This window comes from Pteronotus mesoamericanus, unplaced genomic scaffold, assembly GCF_021234165.1.
Source record: "Pteronotus mesoamericanus isolate MK-2021 breed Mesoamerican mustached bat unplaced genomic scaffold, CSHL_Meso_final scaffold_128, whole genome shotgun sequence".
Classification (NCBI taxonomy): domain Eukaryota; kingdom Metazoa; phylum Chordata; class Mammalia; order Chiroptera; family Mormoopidae; genus Pteronotus; species Pteronotus mesoamericanus.
In genome coordinates, this window is record NW_026555305.1 from 2,046,681 (window position 1) to 2,065,643 (window position 18,963).

Here is an 18,963-nt window from a genome sequence, read left to right on the forward strand (position 1 = left end):
TGGAGGACAGTGGGCGCTGGAGCAGCTCCTGCTGTAGGCAGGTGTCCCCACCCTCAGAGGGGTCGGCGCTCTGAGCCCCACAGGGACACCCCTGAGGGCTGCAGGAGGGCGACCTGGATGCCCTGGGGACTCCTGGGCCACCAAGAGGTAGCTAGTTAGAATCGGGACAAAACCATCTACGGCAAGAGGCTCCAAAAGGTGTCATTCGGATGTGCGTGAAGAAACCCTGAATTGTGCAGGGAGCACAAGCGATCACAGGGAACGTCACCGGGGAGCCATGTGGTGCTCTCGTCACGGGGTGCACGTTCTGTCCCACCCAGGGTGGCTACACCCCTGTTGCAAGTTTGTGAACTTAAAGTTTCTTAGAATGGTCTAATACATGGAGTGACCATATAGATACATATATTTTGTACATATAGAGTAAGACCTACAGGAAACCAGACACCTTCGAGACTTTAATATAAACCAGGAGCCTTTTATATATTTATTTATACATACACATTTTTACATATGTACATACATACATACATACATATTTATTTATATATAAATAAATACACAAAAAAATATATATGTATGTAAAAACTTGGAGTGCAAACAATTGAGGATCCTTGTAGTGCCAAGAGGAGGTTGGAACAACTATTTCAGCACCAATCCTATAGAAAAGCTACTGTCACGCTGGGAAAGAAAGTTGTCATGAACAGTTCAGGTCCGTCTCAGAAGTGTCACATTCTCCCACAGCCACCGGAGGATGAGCATGTCCCACTCTGAGACTCCCCAAAAGCGAGCTGTGCCCCTCGGGCCCAGTGCACCTGCGTCCTGCCCTCAGGGTCTCACCGTCAGCAGCTGTGAGAGGGAACTCAGAGCCCTGGGCACTGTCGCCGCCTGGGGAAGGACACAGCAGAGGAGTCACGGGGTGGGGAGCCCCCTCCTAGACTCCAGCCCACACGCTCCCCAGGGTGCCAGACGTCCCCTCCCAACACCCAGACTGACAGGCAGCCTGAGCGCGGCTCTCCCCGCCTCTGCCTGTGGGAAGCAAACGCTCTGTGAGGAGTCGGGGGGGAGGCTGGGTCCCGTGACCCTAAAGGAGGCCCACACTCCTGAAGGACAGGGAAGGTTCCAGAACTGTGACTCAACACCCAGGGTGGGATCAGGAAATAAGGGGAGAGTCATTGTGTGGTAACTGGACCACCTGTCCGTCTGGACATTTGTCCTCAGCAGGGACCTTCCACCCTGACCTGTGACAGCTGGGAATCCGTCCCCATTGCTAGAGTCATCAGGTGATGAATTTGTCCCTCACTTTCCCACGGGCCTCACTGAAGGGTCAGTGTTGGCAAACAGGCCCCCGATGGGCAGCACCCGTGTGGGTACGATGCCCACTCACGAGGTGGAGCACACGGCCACCTGGGGCTGACCCCCAGGGGGACAGGGACCTCGGCCCCACCCCTGCCCACCTGAGCGCGTCCTCCTCCACGTCACAGCCACAGCGACCGCAGCAACAAGGAGACCCAGGGCAGCAGCGATGCCCACGAAGGGGACGGTGGTCCCAGGAGGGGGGTCTACGAGGGCAGGCGAGAGGCCACCCTCAGGCCCGAGTCCTGACCCCGCTCAGGGACGCCCTGAGGAGAGGCTCTGTGCCCACGCCCCCCGCTCACCCCATCGCAGGGTCAGGGGCTCGGGCAGCCCCGCGTGCCCCACGCGGCACGTGTAGCTCTGCTCCTGTCCAGGGGGCACGGCCACGGCCGCCCACGTCTGGAAGGTCCTGTCCCCCGCAGGCCTGGTCTCCACAGTCTCCGTGTCCTGGGGCAGGTCCTCCCCGTCACGCTGCCAGGTCAGGGTGATGTCCGCGGGGTAGAAGCCCCGAGCCCAGCACCTCAGGGTCACCTCACGGTCAGAGGTGGGGTGACGGGTCACATGTGTCTTTGGAGGGTCTGAGGGGAGGGGTGAGAACATTCAGGAACTTTGCATGGTCAGGGGACACTCCAGCAGAGCACCACCCAGACGCCAGCCTTCAGTAGGCACCCTGGGACAATCTATTTCTTGGAAAAATCCAGAATCAGGGGGGGAACCTAGAGGAGAAATATTCAGGTCTCTAAGGGGAGAGAGACTTAGGAGAAGGCTGATGACTCAGAAAAGCCACAGTCAGGCCTCCAGAGACGGTGTCAGCCCAGGAATGAGGGAGCACGTCCTGGGCACCAGGTGGCTGCAGGGTGTGAGGGAGCCTCTGTGGCTCTTTCAGGGAGAGGCTGGGTCCCTTGTTGTCCTTCAGAGACAGCTGGGCCGGCGGGGGAGTCACAGAAGAAGGAAACCTGGGGACTGTCCCCTCTCCCGAGCAGGAGGCGGATTCCGACACTGACCACCTCCCTCCTCTCCCTGTAGGAGCCGCCCCAGCCCGCAGACCCCTCCCCGGGGAGGCCCGCGCCCGGTACCGGCTCGGAGCAGCCTCTCCTTCCCTTTCTCCAGGAGCAGGCGGAGCCGCTGCACACACGTGTCCTTCAGGAAGATCCTCCTGTCATTCGCATCAGGGATGTGCACCAACTCCCGCCGCGTGACCTGGGCCGCCGTGTCGGCCGTGCTCCAGGAGCGCAGGTCCTCGTTCAGGAAGAGGAGGTCGGTGCCGTCGTAGGCGAGGTGACTGTACCCGTGTAGGAAGCGCCCATCGGACCCCACGACGCAGCCGGTCATTTCCTGGAAGGTGTGAGACCCTGACCCCGCCCCGGGGGTCAGCCCCACCCACTCAGCTGGGTCGCAGCCTCGGGGTAACACTGGGACCCGGGGACTCAGGGCGACCCAGCCTCGTCCGTGGGGGTGGGGGTCGTGCCCGAGCCCCGGGGGCGCGCGGCTCACCGTCCTCGCTCTGGTTGTAGATGGCGAGCAGCGTGTTCAGGTTCGCCCGGGAGCTCTGCTCGTCGTGCCTCATTTCCCGCGCCTGCTCCTCCCAAAAGTCTGGACCCTCCGGCCCCACCCACGGGCGCTCCAGCCACGGCACCCGCGGCTCCAGCCTCCGACCCGCGGCGTCGCTGTAGAACCGCAGGATCTCCGTGTCGTCCACAGAAAGGACGCCGAGGTACCGGCACTTCCCGCGGCCCGGCCCGCACAGGGCGGCGCTCAAGTATCTCAGGGTGTGGGATCCTGCGGGCGGGGAGGACGGGCACCCTGGGTCCGCGGAGGGCCGGGTGGGGCAGGGCCCGGGTGACTGAGGACAGGGCGGTGGCTGCGAGGCGGGGGGAGGGGAAGGGGCAGGGCGGAGGCGGGAGTCGCGGGTCTGCAGTCCGGGCGGGTTGTGGGGGGTCCGGGGGTCCCCTTGCCGGTGCCCCGCAGACGCCGTTCCCTCTGGATCCCGCACTCACCGGCCCCGGTCACGTTCGGGGCCAGGACCCCCGAGAGCAGCAGGAGCGCAGTCTGGGGAGCCATGATCCACCTTCGGAGTCTATGGAGGCGGAATTCGGGTCCCCGGACCCCGGAGGGCGCTGATTGGCTTCTCTCGAGAGTGAAGGGGGGTTAAGGTGGGAAGCAGGTCCAGACGCTCCGCCTGCGCCTGCGCGGGGAAGGCTGGCCCCCCGGCGGCTTCAGCGGCAGCCGGGCTCAGGGAACAGACTGAAGAGAGAGGTGAGGCCGCTCATGTCACTCTTTCTGGTCCGCCTGCCGGTGACTCTTCGCTGCCCGCGCATCCCGCTCAGCAGGCCTCTGTCTGTCCGCTGCCTCCGTAAGAAGCAGCCTGCTCTCCGCATGACGGTCCTTTCACGGGGCGGCTGCCTTAAGCCCGCACTGTCTCCCTCCGCACAGGACGGGGACGCCCGCAGCTGTGCGTTGCTCACGGACCACCTGCTGGTTCCTAGGAAGGATTTGCAGGAAACTCCTATCGATGATTGAACTGGGTTCCCAGAGGGACCTTATCTGAGCCACGAACGGGGAGGTGACCGAGCTGGATGTGCAGTCACTTCCACGGTGGACGTAATGGAAAGCTGTCGCCCACGGGAATAAAGTCTGCCCGGCCAGCGGAACGAACTGCTCTCACTCGGACTTGTCGACGTGTCACACCGAGATCTAGTGGCCAATGTTTACACTGATACTGTTACAGAAACGAGTCCGCTCCCTCGCGGTCTTTTTTCTTGTGGTTTGCCTTTGCCCGTCTCAGGTAGGAACTGGGGCTCTGGGTGCCAGAGTTTGTTAAAAAGAAAAGTGGCTATTTTTTCAAAAGCCACACAAATATAGAGTAACAGCGCAATGTCGCCATTAAGTCCCAAATGTGCCTTTAAAGCACTACATACACACACACCCCGTCCTGCCTCCCTCGCCAAATCAGGCCCGTCCTGGGTCCCGTCGCTCAGGAAAAAAAATCAGAAGCCCCGGCGCTCGGCTGGGCTCCCGTTAATCCAAAACCGCATCGCCAGGGCGAGCGGGGATCCGTCTGCGTCCTTCCTAACCGCTCAGAGAGAGCCCGGCTTCGCTGCCGCGTCCCGCTCTCCTGCTTCCCGAGCCGCGGCGCAAGAGAGGCCACCGGTCCAGGCTGACCGTCTCGGCAGCTGGGTCACCACGTGTCCGCTGCGTGGGTTTAAACTTCCGCGCCCTGGTCCCCCGAACCGCAGTTCCGACTCCTCCCACCCGGGCTACATCTGCCAGGAGCCTGGTTTCTCCGGTCTTTCTTCGCTGCCATAGTGGGTCCTGGCAGACGTGGGCGGGGCGTGGAGCGAACCATCTCCAAGCTCCGTGGGGGGAGCTGCCTCCCGATTACACCGTGGGTCACAGTCCTGCCCACCTCCGTGGCTGCCCCGCTGTTACTGTTATGCAAAATAACTGAGTCCCCGTGCAGCAACATTTCCCATCCCCACGTGTGGCTTGTTGGGGGGGGGGGGTGGTTTAAGGGGTGGTCCTGGAGCCTCCGGCCTCTCACGCTGCACCGGGTCACGGCGTTCGCTGTGCATTTGGGGTAGCTCCTGACTTCGGAATGACGTGGAAGTGGGGAGGAGGCTTCTTAGCTTCCTCTTGGTAATACACACACAAAATTGGAAACTTGTCGTGGAACCCAGATGCCGCTCAGGAACCACAACAATGGGCAATGATCAACATTGCAGGGCATCTGAAGCTACCGCCAAGGAGGCGAAAGGAAGTCATTTTGCCGACGCTTCCGCCACGCAGGTGGCAGCGAGCCGATTATCGAGGCCTGAAAACGTTCCCTGCTTTCTATTAAATCAATAAAAGATTCTCTTTTTTTCAGTTGCAACAGAGAGCTGCGGAGAAACAAAAGAGAACTTGGCAAGAAACAGGGAACCTTTGACCCAGACAGAGGGATGTGGACCCAAGGGGACACCTGTGTTACCTACGGGGGCCCAGCTCCCTGTACTCACCGTGTACATGAGCCGCCACTCTGGGGTCCTGAGAAGACGATTTGAAGGAGTAAACAAAGTTACTGGAAACCTTCTCCTACCGTAGCTTATGAGGTGTACCGCATGTGTCCTCTCTGTCCAAAATGCAGCCCATGGGACCGCTCCGTGGGTCCCAAGGACATTTCCCGCTCCTGGAGAGTCCACGTGAGATATGTCATTCAAATGGAACCACGTCAGGGACAGAAATGTACCTGAGTGATGCTCTGTATGTTTCCTCCCTGGGCTGAGGCATTGCCCTGCAGGAGAGTGGCAGCCGTAACAGCCGGCAACTCTTATTAGAGAGAATATTCCCCATCGGGGAACTCCCTCTGAGTTAGTGACTGAGGGACTCATTTCACGGGTTGATCCTAAAATGCCTGTGTAACCTTTGGCCTCCTCTGCAGCACGGTCACAGTGCCCCTGCCCCACCCCCCGTCCTCTGGACACGGGGACGCACCAAGGGGACAATGAAAAGCCAATAGGGCAAAATGTCAGGGGCTTTTCCTCTGCCCTGGACAAGCGCTGTCCCTGCAGCGCAGCCCAAGCGCCGCTCCCTGTGGTCACCACGGACTCTCTCCTCCGGGAACAGGCCCTGGCCGCCCCGGGCATGTGGGCGAAGGGCCTGGGAACCCATTTTGCTGAAAGCAGACATTCGACATCACTGTCGGGGGCTGACTTACCAGCTTAAACAGGCTGACAAATTAGTAAACAATTGATGTCATACTGCCGTCGTAGGACATGCAGATTTCAAGAATTATGGCTCACACCCAGGTGGTTAGGTGTGTTGGAAGAGACATCAAATAAGGACTCTCTCCGGCTAACTCACCCACGTGCAGCCAAAGTCTAAGGACTTAACTCACGGCACCAATTTCTCATTGAAAAAAGGCTCTGACTGTGCAGGGACACCTGCCCCGTCCCTGACACTCGTCTCCCTCTGCAGCGGACAAAAAGGCCTTTTCAAGGACGAGCAGCCGCCGACCACGAGGGCTGAGGGCCGTCCCAGGACAGCGGCAGGGCCTGCGGGCTCCCACACACTGAGGCTGCTGCGGACGGAATGCGCAGAGGGTGACTTTTAGGTTGTTATTTCCTCCTCATGGCTTCCCATGGAAACGGGACCTGTCTCCCCAGACCCCTCCCTTAGTAGACTGAAAAACTTAACATGGGTCCTTGCTAATCTCTCCCACCTAGTAGACAATGTTATTCTAATTATCACCTATGACAAGGAAATTAATACTTGGTTGGCTACACAATGGGCTTCTCCTGCTATCGACATGCACTTGGGTACATTTTTTTATCTTCTATCTATGATAAAGGGCACGCCTCGGGGGAAATGCTTCCAGGAACGCGTCCTGGGGAATCCCCTGGCAGACTCGTCCGCGGATCCCTCTAGGTCCCAGTTGTGGAGCTGCAGCCGCGGATGATAAAGATCTAACAGAACAGCCGGGTGTGGTGGGGACAGGCCTGCAGCGACCTGCCCTCCCGGTCTTGTCAGTGTCCCGTGTCCTCAGCCTCACCAGCCAAGTGTGGCTGGGTGTCTGTAGCACAAGAAAAAAATTCAGTGGGTCCCCATTTCAAAAATGATTACTCGGTGGGCAGATATGCCTGTGACTATCCCACTCTTGCGTCGTGGACGCTGGTGGGACGCTCTAGGGACACTCAGACCCCAGCCCATCGGGAGTGACCTCACCCAATCACCTGCGGGTGGGAAAGTGAACATTCCTGGGTCCGTTCAGTTCACCCCAACTGCTCCCTGGCCATAGCCACCCAATGGCCACACCGTCCCTGGAGGGTCCGAGCACCCAGGCCTCAGTGAGAAGGAAAACGGGGACGGTGGGGGACTAGGCGCCTTGGTGTTGTGGGACAAGCTGGGCTTGCAGTTAAGGAAGAACATGGTTCATTAGAAAGAGACTGTATCTGAAACGGTCACCCAGAGGGAACGCTGTCCCAGGAAGCGGGAAGGGGGCGGGAAGCAGCCCGGAAAGGCGATGAGGCCGCAGCTCCGCGGGAGGAACAGGCTCGGCAGACGACGGGAACGCGCGCACGAGCCCAGCAGCGGGGACCCCCTGGACCCGACTCCGCAGGGCCCAGTGTCTGCACCGGTGCCGATGGAGCCTGAGGCCACTGTGACACCGTGGCCACCGGAACGGGGACAGAAGCCCAGGCCAGACGTTTGTGGGACTCACAGGGTGGCCCTCGGTTTTGGAAAACTTTGGGTCAGAAATGCAGGATACAGCATAGTGTCATTAAAAAAAATGTTTATAATATTTGTAGAGAGGGGAAGGGAAGGAGACAGGGAGAGAAACATCAATGTGTGGTTTCTCGAGCGCCCCCTACTGGCCACAACCCAGGCTTGTGCCCTGACTGGGAATCCAAGTGGTGAACCTTTGGTTCCTAGGCCTGTGCTCAATCCACTGACACCAGCCAGGGCCGGGATCAAAGCTTTAAATGTCATTTTCGTACCATCGCCTGCAAATCTGTGTCTCCAGCCCTGACATTTCCCCGAACAGTCCCCAGACTCATCTGTCCAACCTGACACGTCACTGCTGTTTCTAACACACATCCCACCGTGACCTTCTATTCGGCTGGACGCTTCCCACCCCTCCCCCACACAGCCTCTTGCCAGTGTCTTCCCCATCTCTGCTGAGAGAACCCCGCCTTTCTGCTGCCACAGTACACATTGGGGTGTCCCCCTTCACTTCTTCCCACACCCCAGGTTTAATGATTAGGAAACGCTGTGAAACGCATCTTCCGCACGCGTTCCGCACCCAGTCCCTTCCCGCTGTTCCCACCGCCCACAGCCCGGCAGCGCCCCCAGCGGCTGCAGCCGGGAACGCAGGGAGGCTTCTCACACCTTTCCTCCCGCCTCGCGGGTCCCTTGTCCTCCCGATTCTGGGCTCAGCCCAGCAGCCAGGCGGGCCCTGTGGCCCCAGGGCTCTCTCCTGGGGAGGACCCCTCAAGGGAAACTGCTAAAGGACATCGGCGCCTTGAACAGGACCTTCCAGGGCTCGGCACCCGCAGACTGAGGACAGGGTCTGCGGGGGGTTGAGGACAGTGGGCGCCGGAGCAGCTCCTGCTGTAGGCAGGTGTCCCCACCCTCTGAGGGGTCGGCGCTCTGAGCCCCACAGGGACACCCCGAGGGCTGCAGGCGGGGGGCCTGGATGCTCGGGGAAACTCCGGGGGAACAAAATGGCAACTGTTTAGAATCACGGGACTAAACCAGTCACGGCCACAGGTTCCTAAGCGTTGCATTTGGATGTGCGGGAAGAAACCCTGAGCTGCGCAGGAGCACATGCGGGCACAGGGGACATCCATGTGGAGCCATGTGGACCCCTTGTCACATGGCACACATTCCGTCCCACCCAGGTGGCTCCACACCTCACTGTAAGTTTGGGAACCTAAAGTTTCTTAGAATGGCTTGATAGATGGAGTGACGGTGTAGAGTCACAGCTATAGGAAACCATACACCTTCGGGCCTTTAATAGAAATCCTGTCTGTTTTATTTATATATACAACTATATTACAATGTACATAAATATAAATACATACATACAAATAAAAAGTTAAACGATGCTCCAGCCGCAGTCCGGGACCCTTAGAGCCCTCACCGAGCACAGCCCTGGACCCAACAAGGCCCAGGGTGTCGCTCAAGTCCCTGGGATCCCAGGTCCTGGTGGGACAGGGTTCTCCTGCAGTGGCAAGGACAAGGGACCAAGGAGCAAGACAAGGGACCCCGCCGAGGAACGGCCGCGTCCAAGCCCACAACGCACGGAGCCTGACGGGGCGGGAGCCCGGCGATGCCACTGCCCCCCCGCGCCCCCCGCACGGCCCCCCGCCCGCGCATTCCGGCAGGACCTCGGGTGGGAAGTGCAGGGATCTCCTCCTTCCTTCAACCCACTGACCCTTCGCAGCCAGAACTGCAAAACCTCATTCATTCCCAGGTCTGGTTTCCAACTGGAATACAGGACATGAAGCCTCAATGGAACAGGAAGTGAGCACCGTCGTGGAGACGGGCTCACCCCAACAGTGAGAGGACAGGCCAGTCCCCAGGGGAGAGGACGCAGGTCGCGGTGGGGAGGGTGCCCTGGGGGCCAGCTCCTCACTGATGCTGTTACGAACACAGGCACGTTCCAGTGTGTTCCAGAAACAGCAGTAATGGACCCTTAAAGGCCCAAGGGGAGGCTGCAGTGACCGTTTTAGGACCAAGTCCCCTACAAAGCAGCTGTGTCACACTAGAAGAGAAAGTTGTCACGAACAAATTCAGGTCAGTCTCAAAACAAGTGGCATTCTCCTACAGCCACCGCACGCTAAGAACATCTCACTGTGAGATGCACAAAAACCTACCTGTGCCCCTCGGTCCGAGTGCCCCCAGCCTGCCCTCCGGGTCTCGCCATGAGCAGCTGTGAGAGGCACCTCAGACGTCTGGGCACTGTCGCCGCCTGGGGAAGGACACAGCAGCAGAATCACGGGGTGGGGAGCCCCCTGCTAGACTCCAGCGCACACGCTCCCCAGGGTCCCAGAAGTCCCCTCCCAACACCCAGACTTACAGGCAGCCTGAGCGCGGCTCTCCCCGCCTCTGCCTGTGGGAAGCAAACGCTCTGTGAGGAGTCGGGGGGGAGGCTGGGTCCCGTGACCCTAAAGGAGGCCCATACTTGAAACACAGGGAAGGTTCCAGAACTGTGACTCAACACCCAGGGTGGGATGAGGAAATAAGGGGAGAGTCATTGTGTGGTAACTGGACCACCTGTCCGTCTGGACATTTGTCCTCAGCAGGGACCTTCCACCCTGACCTGTGACGGCTGGGAATCCGTACCCATCACTAGAGTCATAAGGTGATGAATTGTCCCTCACTTTCCCACGGGCCTCACTGAAGGGTCAGTGTTGGCAAACAGGCCCCCGATGGGCAACACCCGTGTGGGTACGATGCCCACTCACGAGGCGGAGCACACGGCCACCTGGGGCTGACCCCCAGGGGGACAGGGACCTCGGCCCCACCCCTGCCCACCTGAGCGCTTCCTCCTCCATATCACAGCCACAGCGACCGCAGCAACAAGGAGACCCAGGGCAGCAGCGATGCCCACGAAGGGGACGGTGGTCCCAGGAGGGGGGTCTGCGAGGGGAGGCGAGAGGCCACCCTCAGGCCCGAGTCCTGACCCCGCTCAGGGACGCCCTGAGGAGAGGCTCTGTGCCCACGCCCCCCCCTCACCCCATCGCAGGGTCAGGGGCTCGGGCAGCCCCGCGTGCCCCACGCGGCACGTGTAGCTCTGCTCCTGTCCAGGGGGCACGGCCACGGCCGCCCACGTCTGGAAGGTCCCGTCCCCCGCAGGCCTGGTCTCCACAGTCTCCGTGTCCTGGGGCAGGTCCTCCCCGTCACGCTGCCAGGTCAGGGTGATGTCCGCGGGGTAGAAGCCCCGGGCCCAGCACCTGAGGGTCGCTTCACGGTCAGAGATGCCGTGGCGGGTCACGTGTGTCTTTGGAGGGTCTGAGGGGAGGGTGAGAAAATGCAGGAACTTTGCCTCCTCATGGGACACTCAGCAGCGTACAAGCCAGACTCCAGCCAGGACAGAGCCGTCTGGAATATGCTTCCATTTCTTGGAAAGTTCCCGATTCAGGGGGAGATCCTAGAGGAGGAATCTCCAGGTTTTAAGGGGAGACACAGACTCAGGTGGAAGCTGTTTTTCTCACAAAAGCCGCAGTCAGGCCTCCAGAGATGTCTCAGCCCGGGAACCAGGGAGCGTGTCCCGTGCACCAGGTGGCTGCAGGGTGTGAGGGAAACGCTGTGGCTGTTTCAGGGAGAGGCTGGGTCCCTTATACTCCTTAGAGACAGCTGGGTCCCTGGGGAGTCACAGAAGGGAACCTGGGGGACTGATTCCACCTCGGAGCAGGAGGGGGATTCCGACACTGACCACCTCCCTCCTCTCCCTGTAGGAGCCGCCCCAGCCCGCAGACCCCTCCCCGGGGAGGCCCGCCCTTGGTACCAGCTCGGAGCAGGGTCTCCTTCCCCTTCTCCAGGAGCCGGAGGAGCCGGTGCACACACGTGTCCTCCAGGAAGAACCTCCTGACGTCCTCATCGGGGACAAGCAGCATCTTGTGCCACGTGCCATGGACCGCGGTCCAGGAGCGCAGGTCCTCGTTCAGGAAGAGGAGGTCGGTGCCGTCGTAGGCGAACTGACTGAATCCGCCAAGGAAGTCTCCCACGGGCCCCACGATGCAGCCGGTCAATTCCTGGAAGGTGTGAGACCCTGACCCCGCCCCGGGGGTCAGCCCCGCCCACTCAGCTGGGTCGCAGCCTCCTGGTAACACTGGGACCCGGGGACTCAGGGCGACCCAGGCTCGTCCGTGGGGGTGGGGGTCGTGCCCGAGCCCCGGGGGCGCGCGGCTCACCGTCCTCGCTCTGGTTGTAGATGGCGAGCAGCGTGTTCAGGTTCGCCCGGGAGCTCTGCTCGTTGTGCCTGATTTCCCGCGCCTGCTCCTCCCAAAAGTCTGTACCCTCCGGCCCCACCCACGGGCGCTCCAGCCACGGCACCCGCGGCTCCAGCCTCCGACCTGCGGCGTCGCTGTAGAACCGCAGGATCTCCGTGTCGTCCACAGAAAGGACGCCGAGGTACCGGTACTTCCCGCGGCCCGGCCCGCACAGGGCGGCGCTCAAGTATCTCAGGGTGTGGGATCCTGCGGGCGGGGAGGACGGGCACCCTGGGTCCGCGGAGGGCCGGGTGGGGCGGGGCCCGGGTGACGGAGGACGGGGCGGTGGGTGAGAGGCGGGGGGAGGGGAAGGGGCAGGGCTGAGGCGGGAGTCGCGGGTCTGCAGTCCGGGCGGGTTGTGGGGGGTCCGGGGGTCCCCTTGCCGGTGCCCCGCGGACTCCGTTCCTCTGGATCCCGCACTCACCGGCCCCGGTCACGTTCGGGGACAGGACCCCCGAGAGCAGCAGGAGCGCAGTCTGGGGAGCCATGACTCACCTCCAGAGTCTATGGAGGCGGAATTCCGGTCTCCGGACCCCGGAGGGCGCTGATTGGCTTCTCTCGAGAGTGAAGGGGGGTTAAGGGGGGAAGCAGGTCCAGACGCTCCGCCTGCGCCTGCGCGGGGAAGGCTGGCCCCCCGGCGGCTTCAGCGGCAGCCGGGCTCAGGGAGCGGACTGAAGAGAGAGGTGAGGCCGCTCATGTCACTCTTTCTGGTCCGCCTGCCGGTGACTCTTCGCTGCGCGCGCATCCCGCTCAGCAGGCCTCTGTCTGTCCGCTGCCTCCGTAAGAAGCAGCCTGCTCTCCGCATGACGGTCCTTTCACGGGGCGGCTGCCTTAAGCCCGCACTGTCTCCCTCCGCACAGGACGGGGACGCCCGCAGCTGTGCGTTGCTCACGGACCACCTGCTGGTTCCTAGGAAGGATTTGCAGGAAACTCCTATCGATGATGCGGATTGAACTGGGTTCCCAGAGGGACCTTATCTGAGCCACGAACGGGGACGTGACCGAGCTGGATGTGCAGTCACTTCCACGGTGGACGTAATGGAAAGCTGTCGCCCACGGGAATAAAGTCTGCCCGGCCAGCGGAACGAACTGCTCTCACTCGGGCTTGTGGACGTGTCACACCGAGATCTAGCGGCCAACGTTTGCTGAGAGTCGCTGTGCACCTGGTGGAGCTCAGGGCTGTGCAATGTATGGAAGCGGGGCAGGGAGGGCTCTTACCTCCCTCGGGGCGCCCACGAAGACACGGAAACTGGAGGCGGATGATTAGATGCCACGCAGGAACCCAAGCAACGGGTGATTATCCAGCTCCAGGGCATTCCGAGGCTGCTTGCAAGGAGGTGAAAGGAAGTCATTTAGCGGACTGTGTGCTATGCGGTTGGGAATGAGCAGGTTATCCAGGCCTGATAACGTTCCCCGCTTCCTAGTAAATCAATAAATGATTATCTTTTCAGTTTCAACAGACAGCTGTGCAGAAACAAAAGAGAACAAGGCAACAAACAGGGGGAACCTTTGACCCAGACAGATGGGGCTCGGACCAAGAGGTGGACAGCGCACGTCCTCTCTGTCCAAAACACAGCCCAGGGAACCGCTCCGTGGATCTCAAGGACATTTCCCGCTCCCCCAGTCTATTTCCTCCAAATGCCACCTCGGCAGGGACACAAACACACACAGTGATGATGTGCACGTTTCCTCCCTGGGCTGAGGCGTTGCCTTGCAGGAGGGCGACAGCCTTCATGGGGGCAACTCTTGTTAGAGAGGATATTCCCCAACGGGGAACTCCCGCTGAGTCGGGGACTGAGGGACGCATTTCACGGGTCGAGTCATAAATCCGTCTGTAACCCTGGGCCTCCTCTGCAGCACCGTCACTGTGCCCCTCACCCCCGTCCTCTGGACAGGGGGACGCACCAAGGGGACAATGAAAGCCAACTGGGCAAAGCTTCAGGAGCCTTTGCTCTGCCCTGGACAAGCGCTGTGCCTGCAGCGCAGCCCGAGCGCCGCTCCCTGTGGGCACCACGGACTCTCTCCTCCGGGAACAGGCCCTGGCCGCCCCGGGCATGTGGGCCAAGGGGCCTGGGAACCCGTCCTGCTGAAAGGGGACATTCGACATCACTGTCGGGGGCTCATTAACCAGCTTAAACAAACTGATACATTAGTAACTGGTACAGGACACCGGGCTCCCGGGAGACGCAGGTTCCAAAGGTCATGGCTCACAGCCGGGAGGTTTGTTCTGTTGGAAGAGCCATCACATAGGACTCTCTCCAGCCTCAGTAGAGGGACCTCTCCAGGTGCGACTGACTATCCCACGTGCAGCCAAACTCAAAGAGGCAACTCCTGGGCTCCTGGTTCTCATTTTGAAGAGGCTCTGACTGTGCAGGGACACCTGCCCCGTCCCTGACACTCACCTCCCTCTACAGTGGAGACGAAGGCCTTTTCAGGGACGAGTAGCCGACGATGGCGAGGGCAGACGGCCGTCCCAGGACAGCGGCAGGGCCTGCGGGCTCCCACACTGAGGCTGCTGCGGACGGAATGCGCAGAAGGTGATTTTTATGTTGTTATTTCCTCCTCATGGCTTCCCAATGGAAACAGGACCTGCCTCCCAGGCCCGTTCCTATATTAGAGAAGAAAAGCTTACGTGGGCCCTTGCTAATCTCTCCCACCTACTAGACACTGATATCCTAATGATCAGTTATGATAATGATGTCAGTTCCTTGTTGGATGTACAATGGGCTTCTACCTCTATCGATACGCGCTTTGGTACATTTTATGGTATATCTATGATCAAGGACCCACCCTGGGGAAATGCCTCCAAGAACAGGTCCCTGAGGATCCCCTGCCAGACGCCTCTGTGGACCCCTAGGTGTGTCTGTGGAGCTGCAGCCACGGATGATGAAGGGCTAAGAAAACACCCGCATGTGGTGGGGACAGGCCTGCAGCGACCTGCCCTGTCTGTCACAGCGTGTCCAGTCCTCGGACGCACCATCCACGAGCCTGTGGCTGGATGTCTGTGGCACATGAGAAAAAAATCAGTGGGTCCCCATGTCAAAACTTCTTACTCAGTGGGCAGACATGTCTGTGACTCCCCCATTCTTGCGTCCTTGACGCTGGTGGGAAGGTCTATGGACACTCAGACCCCAGCCCATCGGGGGTGACCTCACCCATTCACCTACGGATGGGAAAGTGAACATTCCTGGGTCCGTTCAGTCTCCCCAACTGCTCCCTGGCCATGGCCACCCAATGGCCACACCGTCCCTGGGAGGGGTGGGTCCCACCAGATGGGCCTGTAAAATAAATAAACAGGGGCCCTGGCTGGTGTAGCTCAGTGGATTGAGCATTGGCCTGTGGTCCAAGGGTCTCTGGTTCGATTCCCAGTGCAGGGCACTTGCCTGGGTTGCAGACCATGTCCCCAGCAGGAGGCGAGCGAAATACAACCACAAAGTGATATTTCTCTCCCTTTCTCCATCTCTTCTGCTCTCTAAAAAGAAATAATAAGATCTTCAAAGAAAACAAAAAAAGAAATACTTGGAGGATTAGGGGCTGGCCCTGGTGTTCTGGGACAAGCGGAACTTGCAGTTAACAAAGAACATCATTCGTTAGACACAGACTCTGTATCTGAAACGGTCACCCAGAGGGAACGCTGTCCCAGGAAGCGGGAAGGGGGCGGGAAGCAGCCCGGAAAGGCGATGAGGCCGCAGCTCCGCGGACGGAACAGGCTCGGCAGACGACGGGAACGCGCGCACGAGCCCAGCAGCGGGGACCCCCTGGACCCGACTGCGCAGGGCCCAGCGTCTGTGCCGGTGCAGATGGAGGCTGAAGCCGCTGTGACACCATGGCCACCAGAACGGGGACAGAAGCCCAGGCCAGATGTTTGTGGGAGTCCTGGGTTTTGGAAAATTTTCGATGGGAAATGCAGGCTACAAGGCTGAGTGTTAACAGCGCAGGCAGGTGGGTGAGTCCTGAGCTCGAACCCTCAGCAGTGCCACTGGCTGTCACAGGGGCGTCCTCAGCGTCACGGGACGCTTCCAACGGGAAGGAGGCGGGCCCTGCGTGAAATAGAAACAGCAGGGACCCTCTCGCTGTCTAATTTGAAAATGGAAAACGTGAATGGTCCCGCCCCCGTCCCTATGGGATTCTGCACTCACCCAATCCGGGCCTGTTGGAGTAGAGAAAAATTCTGTTAAACTAAATCATTTTTATATTAAGAAACCCAAGTTTACGTTAAATACCACTGGAATTGGTGCAATAGTGAAATTATACACAAAATAACTTTGTCTGAGGGCAATAATACCTATGGCAATATCGATACTGAAAGTCCAACATCTTGGGAAGCTGAACTTCATCCTCTCCATGAGGTCATTTCTATGGGAACTCAGTGGCCGGAAGAAAAAGCAAGAGCTTCTGGAGAATGAAAGAGTAGAACATCGAAACTTACGTGGCCAAACATAACACAAGATACAAAGGACGAAAACTACCATCAGCCTGAAAACAGCTTACGATGCCGCAGGCGGAGGGTCCGCGTTTGGCTGGGACGCGCGTTCCCCTCAGACACCTCTGTGTTGACTGTCACATGCTCTCTGTCCCTCCTCGGAGGTCCGGGTTCCCTGCTGTTGCTCCTGCCCCTGAGTGTGAATGCGACACTCGATGCAGAAAAACAAAAGTTACGGCAGGCAGGGAAACCCGGGCCATGGCAGCTCCAAAGTTAGACATGACCCAGAATGTTTTCAACAGGGACGGTTTGGGTCTGATGCCTCCCCCTGCACCTGCCTGTTCCGAGTAACCGCAATTGGCCCCGAAGGCCATCTGGGGTTAGGGTCCTGCCGCGGTCCCCGCTCGGCCCAGCTCAGCAAGACAGACGCTGCTGCTGCCGCTGCCTCCGAGGACTGAGGCCTCCCAGCGCCGCGGGGCCTAGCCCTCCAAGCAAAGGGCGGTCAGCAGTGCTTCCTGTGACTGATTTACGACCGACTGGGATGTTTGAAAAGCAACGGGCCGCTTATTAAGCTGACAAGCTCAGGGGAGGCCTGCGTGGCAGCGTGCACCCTCAGAGGCCAACAGCAGCCACACTGTCATATCATGTGACCCGGGCTGGTCTCGCTGTGGGTTCCCACCCACAGCTCTCGCTGCTCCCCCCCTCAGGTCCCTTCTGTGGCTTTTCATGGAGTGAGCCCTCCACATCCCCCCAGAAATCCCTTTCTGGGTAAAGGAGAAATGTCGGCTCCATTATTCGCTCCAGGAATCACTCAGGGGGATGATTGCAGAGAGCGAGCATCTGGAGATTTTCCTTCTGCTGAACTGAGAGCCACTTTCTACATCTTCCGCTTGAGTTTATCACATGGTAGAGAAAACGGCACTTCACTTTCACTCTCATATGACAATATTTAAACTACACTTCTTGCCCAGATTAAAGAAACCACATTGAAATGTGGACTTACGTCCTTCCCCCAGCCCGGGACCTACCTCACGGAATTGTGTGTGTGGGTCCGAACCGGGCTGACGCTCGGATCGCTTGTGGGCTTGTTACACAAGGGGCAAATTCCTCCCCAAAACTGCTGGATTATTTTGGGGCATGACGCCCCAGTTACCTATTTTTCAGCTTAGAATTCTTTCTTTCTTCGTCTTATTTGTTTATTTTTTCCATCAGCATGTATGCCCCCTGTACCCGGCCACCCTGTAAGCACAGAGCATCCACCACCGGGGACCTGGCCCACAACCCAGGCATGTGCCCTGGCTGGGAACTGAACCCGTGACCCTTTGGTTCACAGTCTGTCATGCAATCCATCCAGCCAGGGTTAATTTTTTTATTTTTTAATCACAGTTGCTATATTAGTTTTAGCTGTACAATCCTGTAAGTAGACATTTGTGTAACTTAATCTCCCCAATAAACCTGGTTCCTATCTCACACAATACATAGTCATAACAATATTATTGATTATATTCTCTAGTTGTAAATTGCATCCTGCTGATACATGCATTTCTGACCTGCGTGGACGGTGTCAGAGGGGCTGAGGAGGGGTAGTGCAGACGTGATGAAGCGCACAGTAGGGCAACCTCAGAACGTCTCCCCTTAAATTACTAATGATTGACAGACACCAAATGGTGAGTGTGTCATGGGGAGACCTGACCACCACCAACCTGGTGAGTCACCAGGATGAACGTCCCCGCTGTCGGGACAGGTGGTGTAGTGACCAGTCCTAGTTCTTTCCTCTTCCACAGCCCCGGCTCCCTTGGGGGCCGCATCCGCACTCACGGGTTTACATGTCGTTTTTGTAGCACCACCTCCCAATCTGTGTCTCAGCCCTGACATTTCTCCTGAAGGTCCCCAGTCTCATCTGTCAAACCGCCAACCTGACACCTCCCTGTGGTTTCTAACAAACATCTCATCTTGACCTTCTCTATAGTTCAACACGACGTGCCCGCCCCTCCGCGACACAGGTTCCTGCCAGCGTCTCCCCCATCTCTGCTGAGAGAACCCCATCTTTCTGCGGCCACAGCACACATGTGGGGCGCCCTCCTTGTCTCCTTTCCCTCCCCCCAGGTTTAATCGTTAGGAAACGCTGTGAAATGCCTCATCCACAGGCCTTCAGCACCCAGTCCCTCCCGCTGTTCCCACCGCCCACAGCCCGGCAGCGCCCCCAGCGGCTGCAGCCGGGAACGCAGGGAGGCTTCCCGCTTCTTCCCCTCCCGCCTCGCGGGTCCCTTGTCTCCTGATTCTGGGCTCAGCCCAGCAGCCAGGCTGGCCCTGTGGCCCGAGGGCTCTTTCTTGGGGAGGACCCCTCAGGGGAAGCCGCTAAGGACATCGGCGCCGGACGAGGCAGGCACCCGCAGACTGAGGACCGGGTCTGCGGGGGGTTGAGGACAGTGGGCGCCGGAGCAGCTCCTGCTGTAGGCAGGTGTCCCCACCCTCAGAGGCGTCGGCGCTCTGAGCCCCACAGGGACACCCCTGAGGGCTGCAGGAGGGGGGCCTGGACGCTCAGGGGACTCCTGGGCCACCAAGCAGCACCTGATTAGCATCAGGGGACAAACCCAGCCACGGCCAGAGGCTCCGAAAGGTCACATTTTGATGTGCGGAAGAAACCTGAATTGTGCAGGGAGCTCAGGTGGTCCCCGGGGAACGTCACTGAGAAGCCATGGGGTCCCTTTGTCAC

The 18,963-nt window shown here is 59.3% G+C and overlaps 1 protein-coding gene and 1 pseudogene across 1 annotated transcript; both read right to left on the reverse strand.

Moving 5' to 3' along the window:
• Positions 1-724: 724 nt before the first annotated feature.
• Positions 725-3,798, reverse strand: LOC129082585 (patr class I histocompatibility antigen, A-126 alpha chain-like; annotated as a pseudogene).
• Positions 3,799-9,848: 6,050 nt separating this feature from the next.
• Positions 9,849-12,335, reverse strand: LOC129082586 (patr class I histocompatibility antigen, A-126 alpha chain-like). Its single transcript, XM_054588297.1, has 6 exons — positions 12,250-12,335; positions 11,748-12,032; positions 11,342-11,605; positions 10,570-10,845; positions 10,369-10,512; positions 9,849-9,943 (listed from the first exon to the last, which is right to left on the reverse strand). The coding sequence occupies exons 1-6, from the start codon at positions 12,311-12,313 to the stop codon at positions 9,849-9,851; spliced, it is 1,128 nt and encodes a 375-aa protein (XP_054444272.1). The 5' UTR covers positions 12,314-12,335.
• Positions 12,336-18,963: the final 6,628 nt, after the last annotated feature.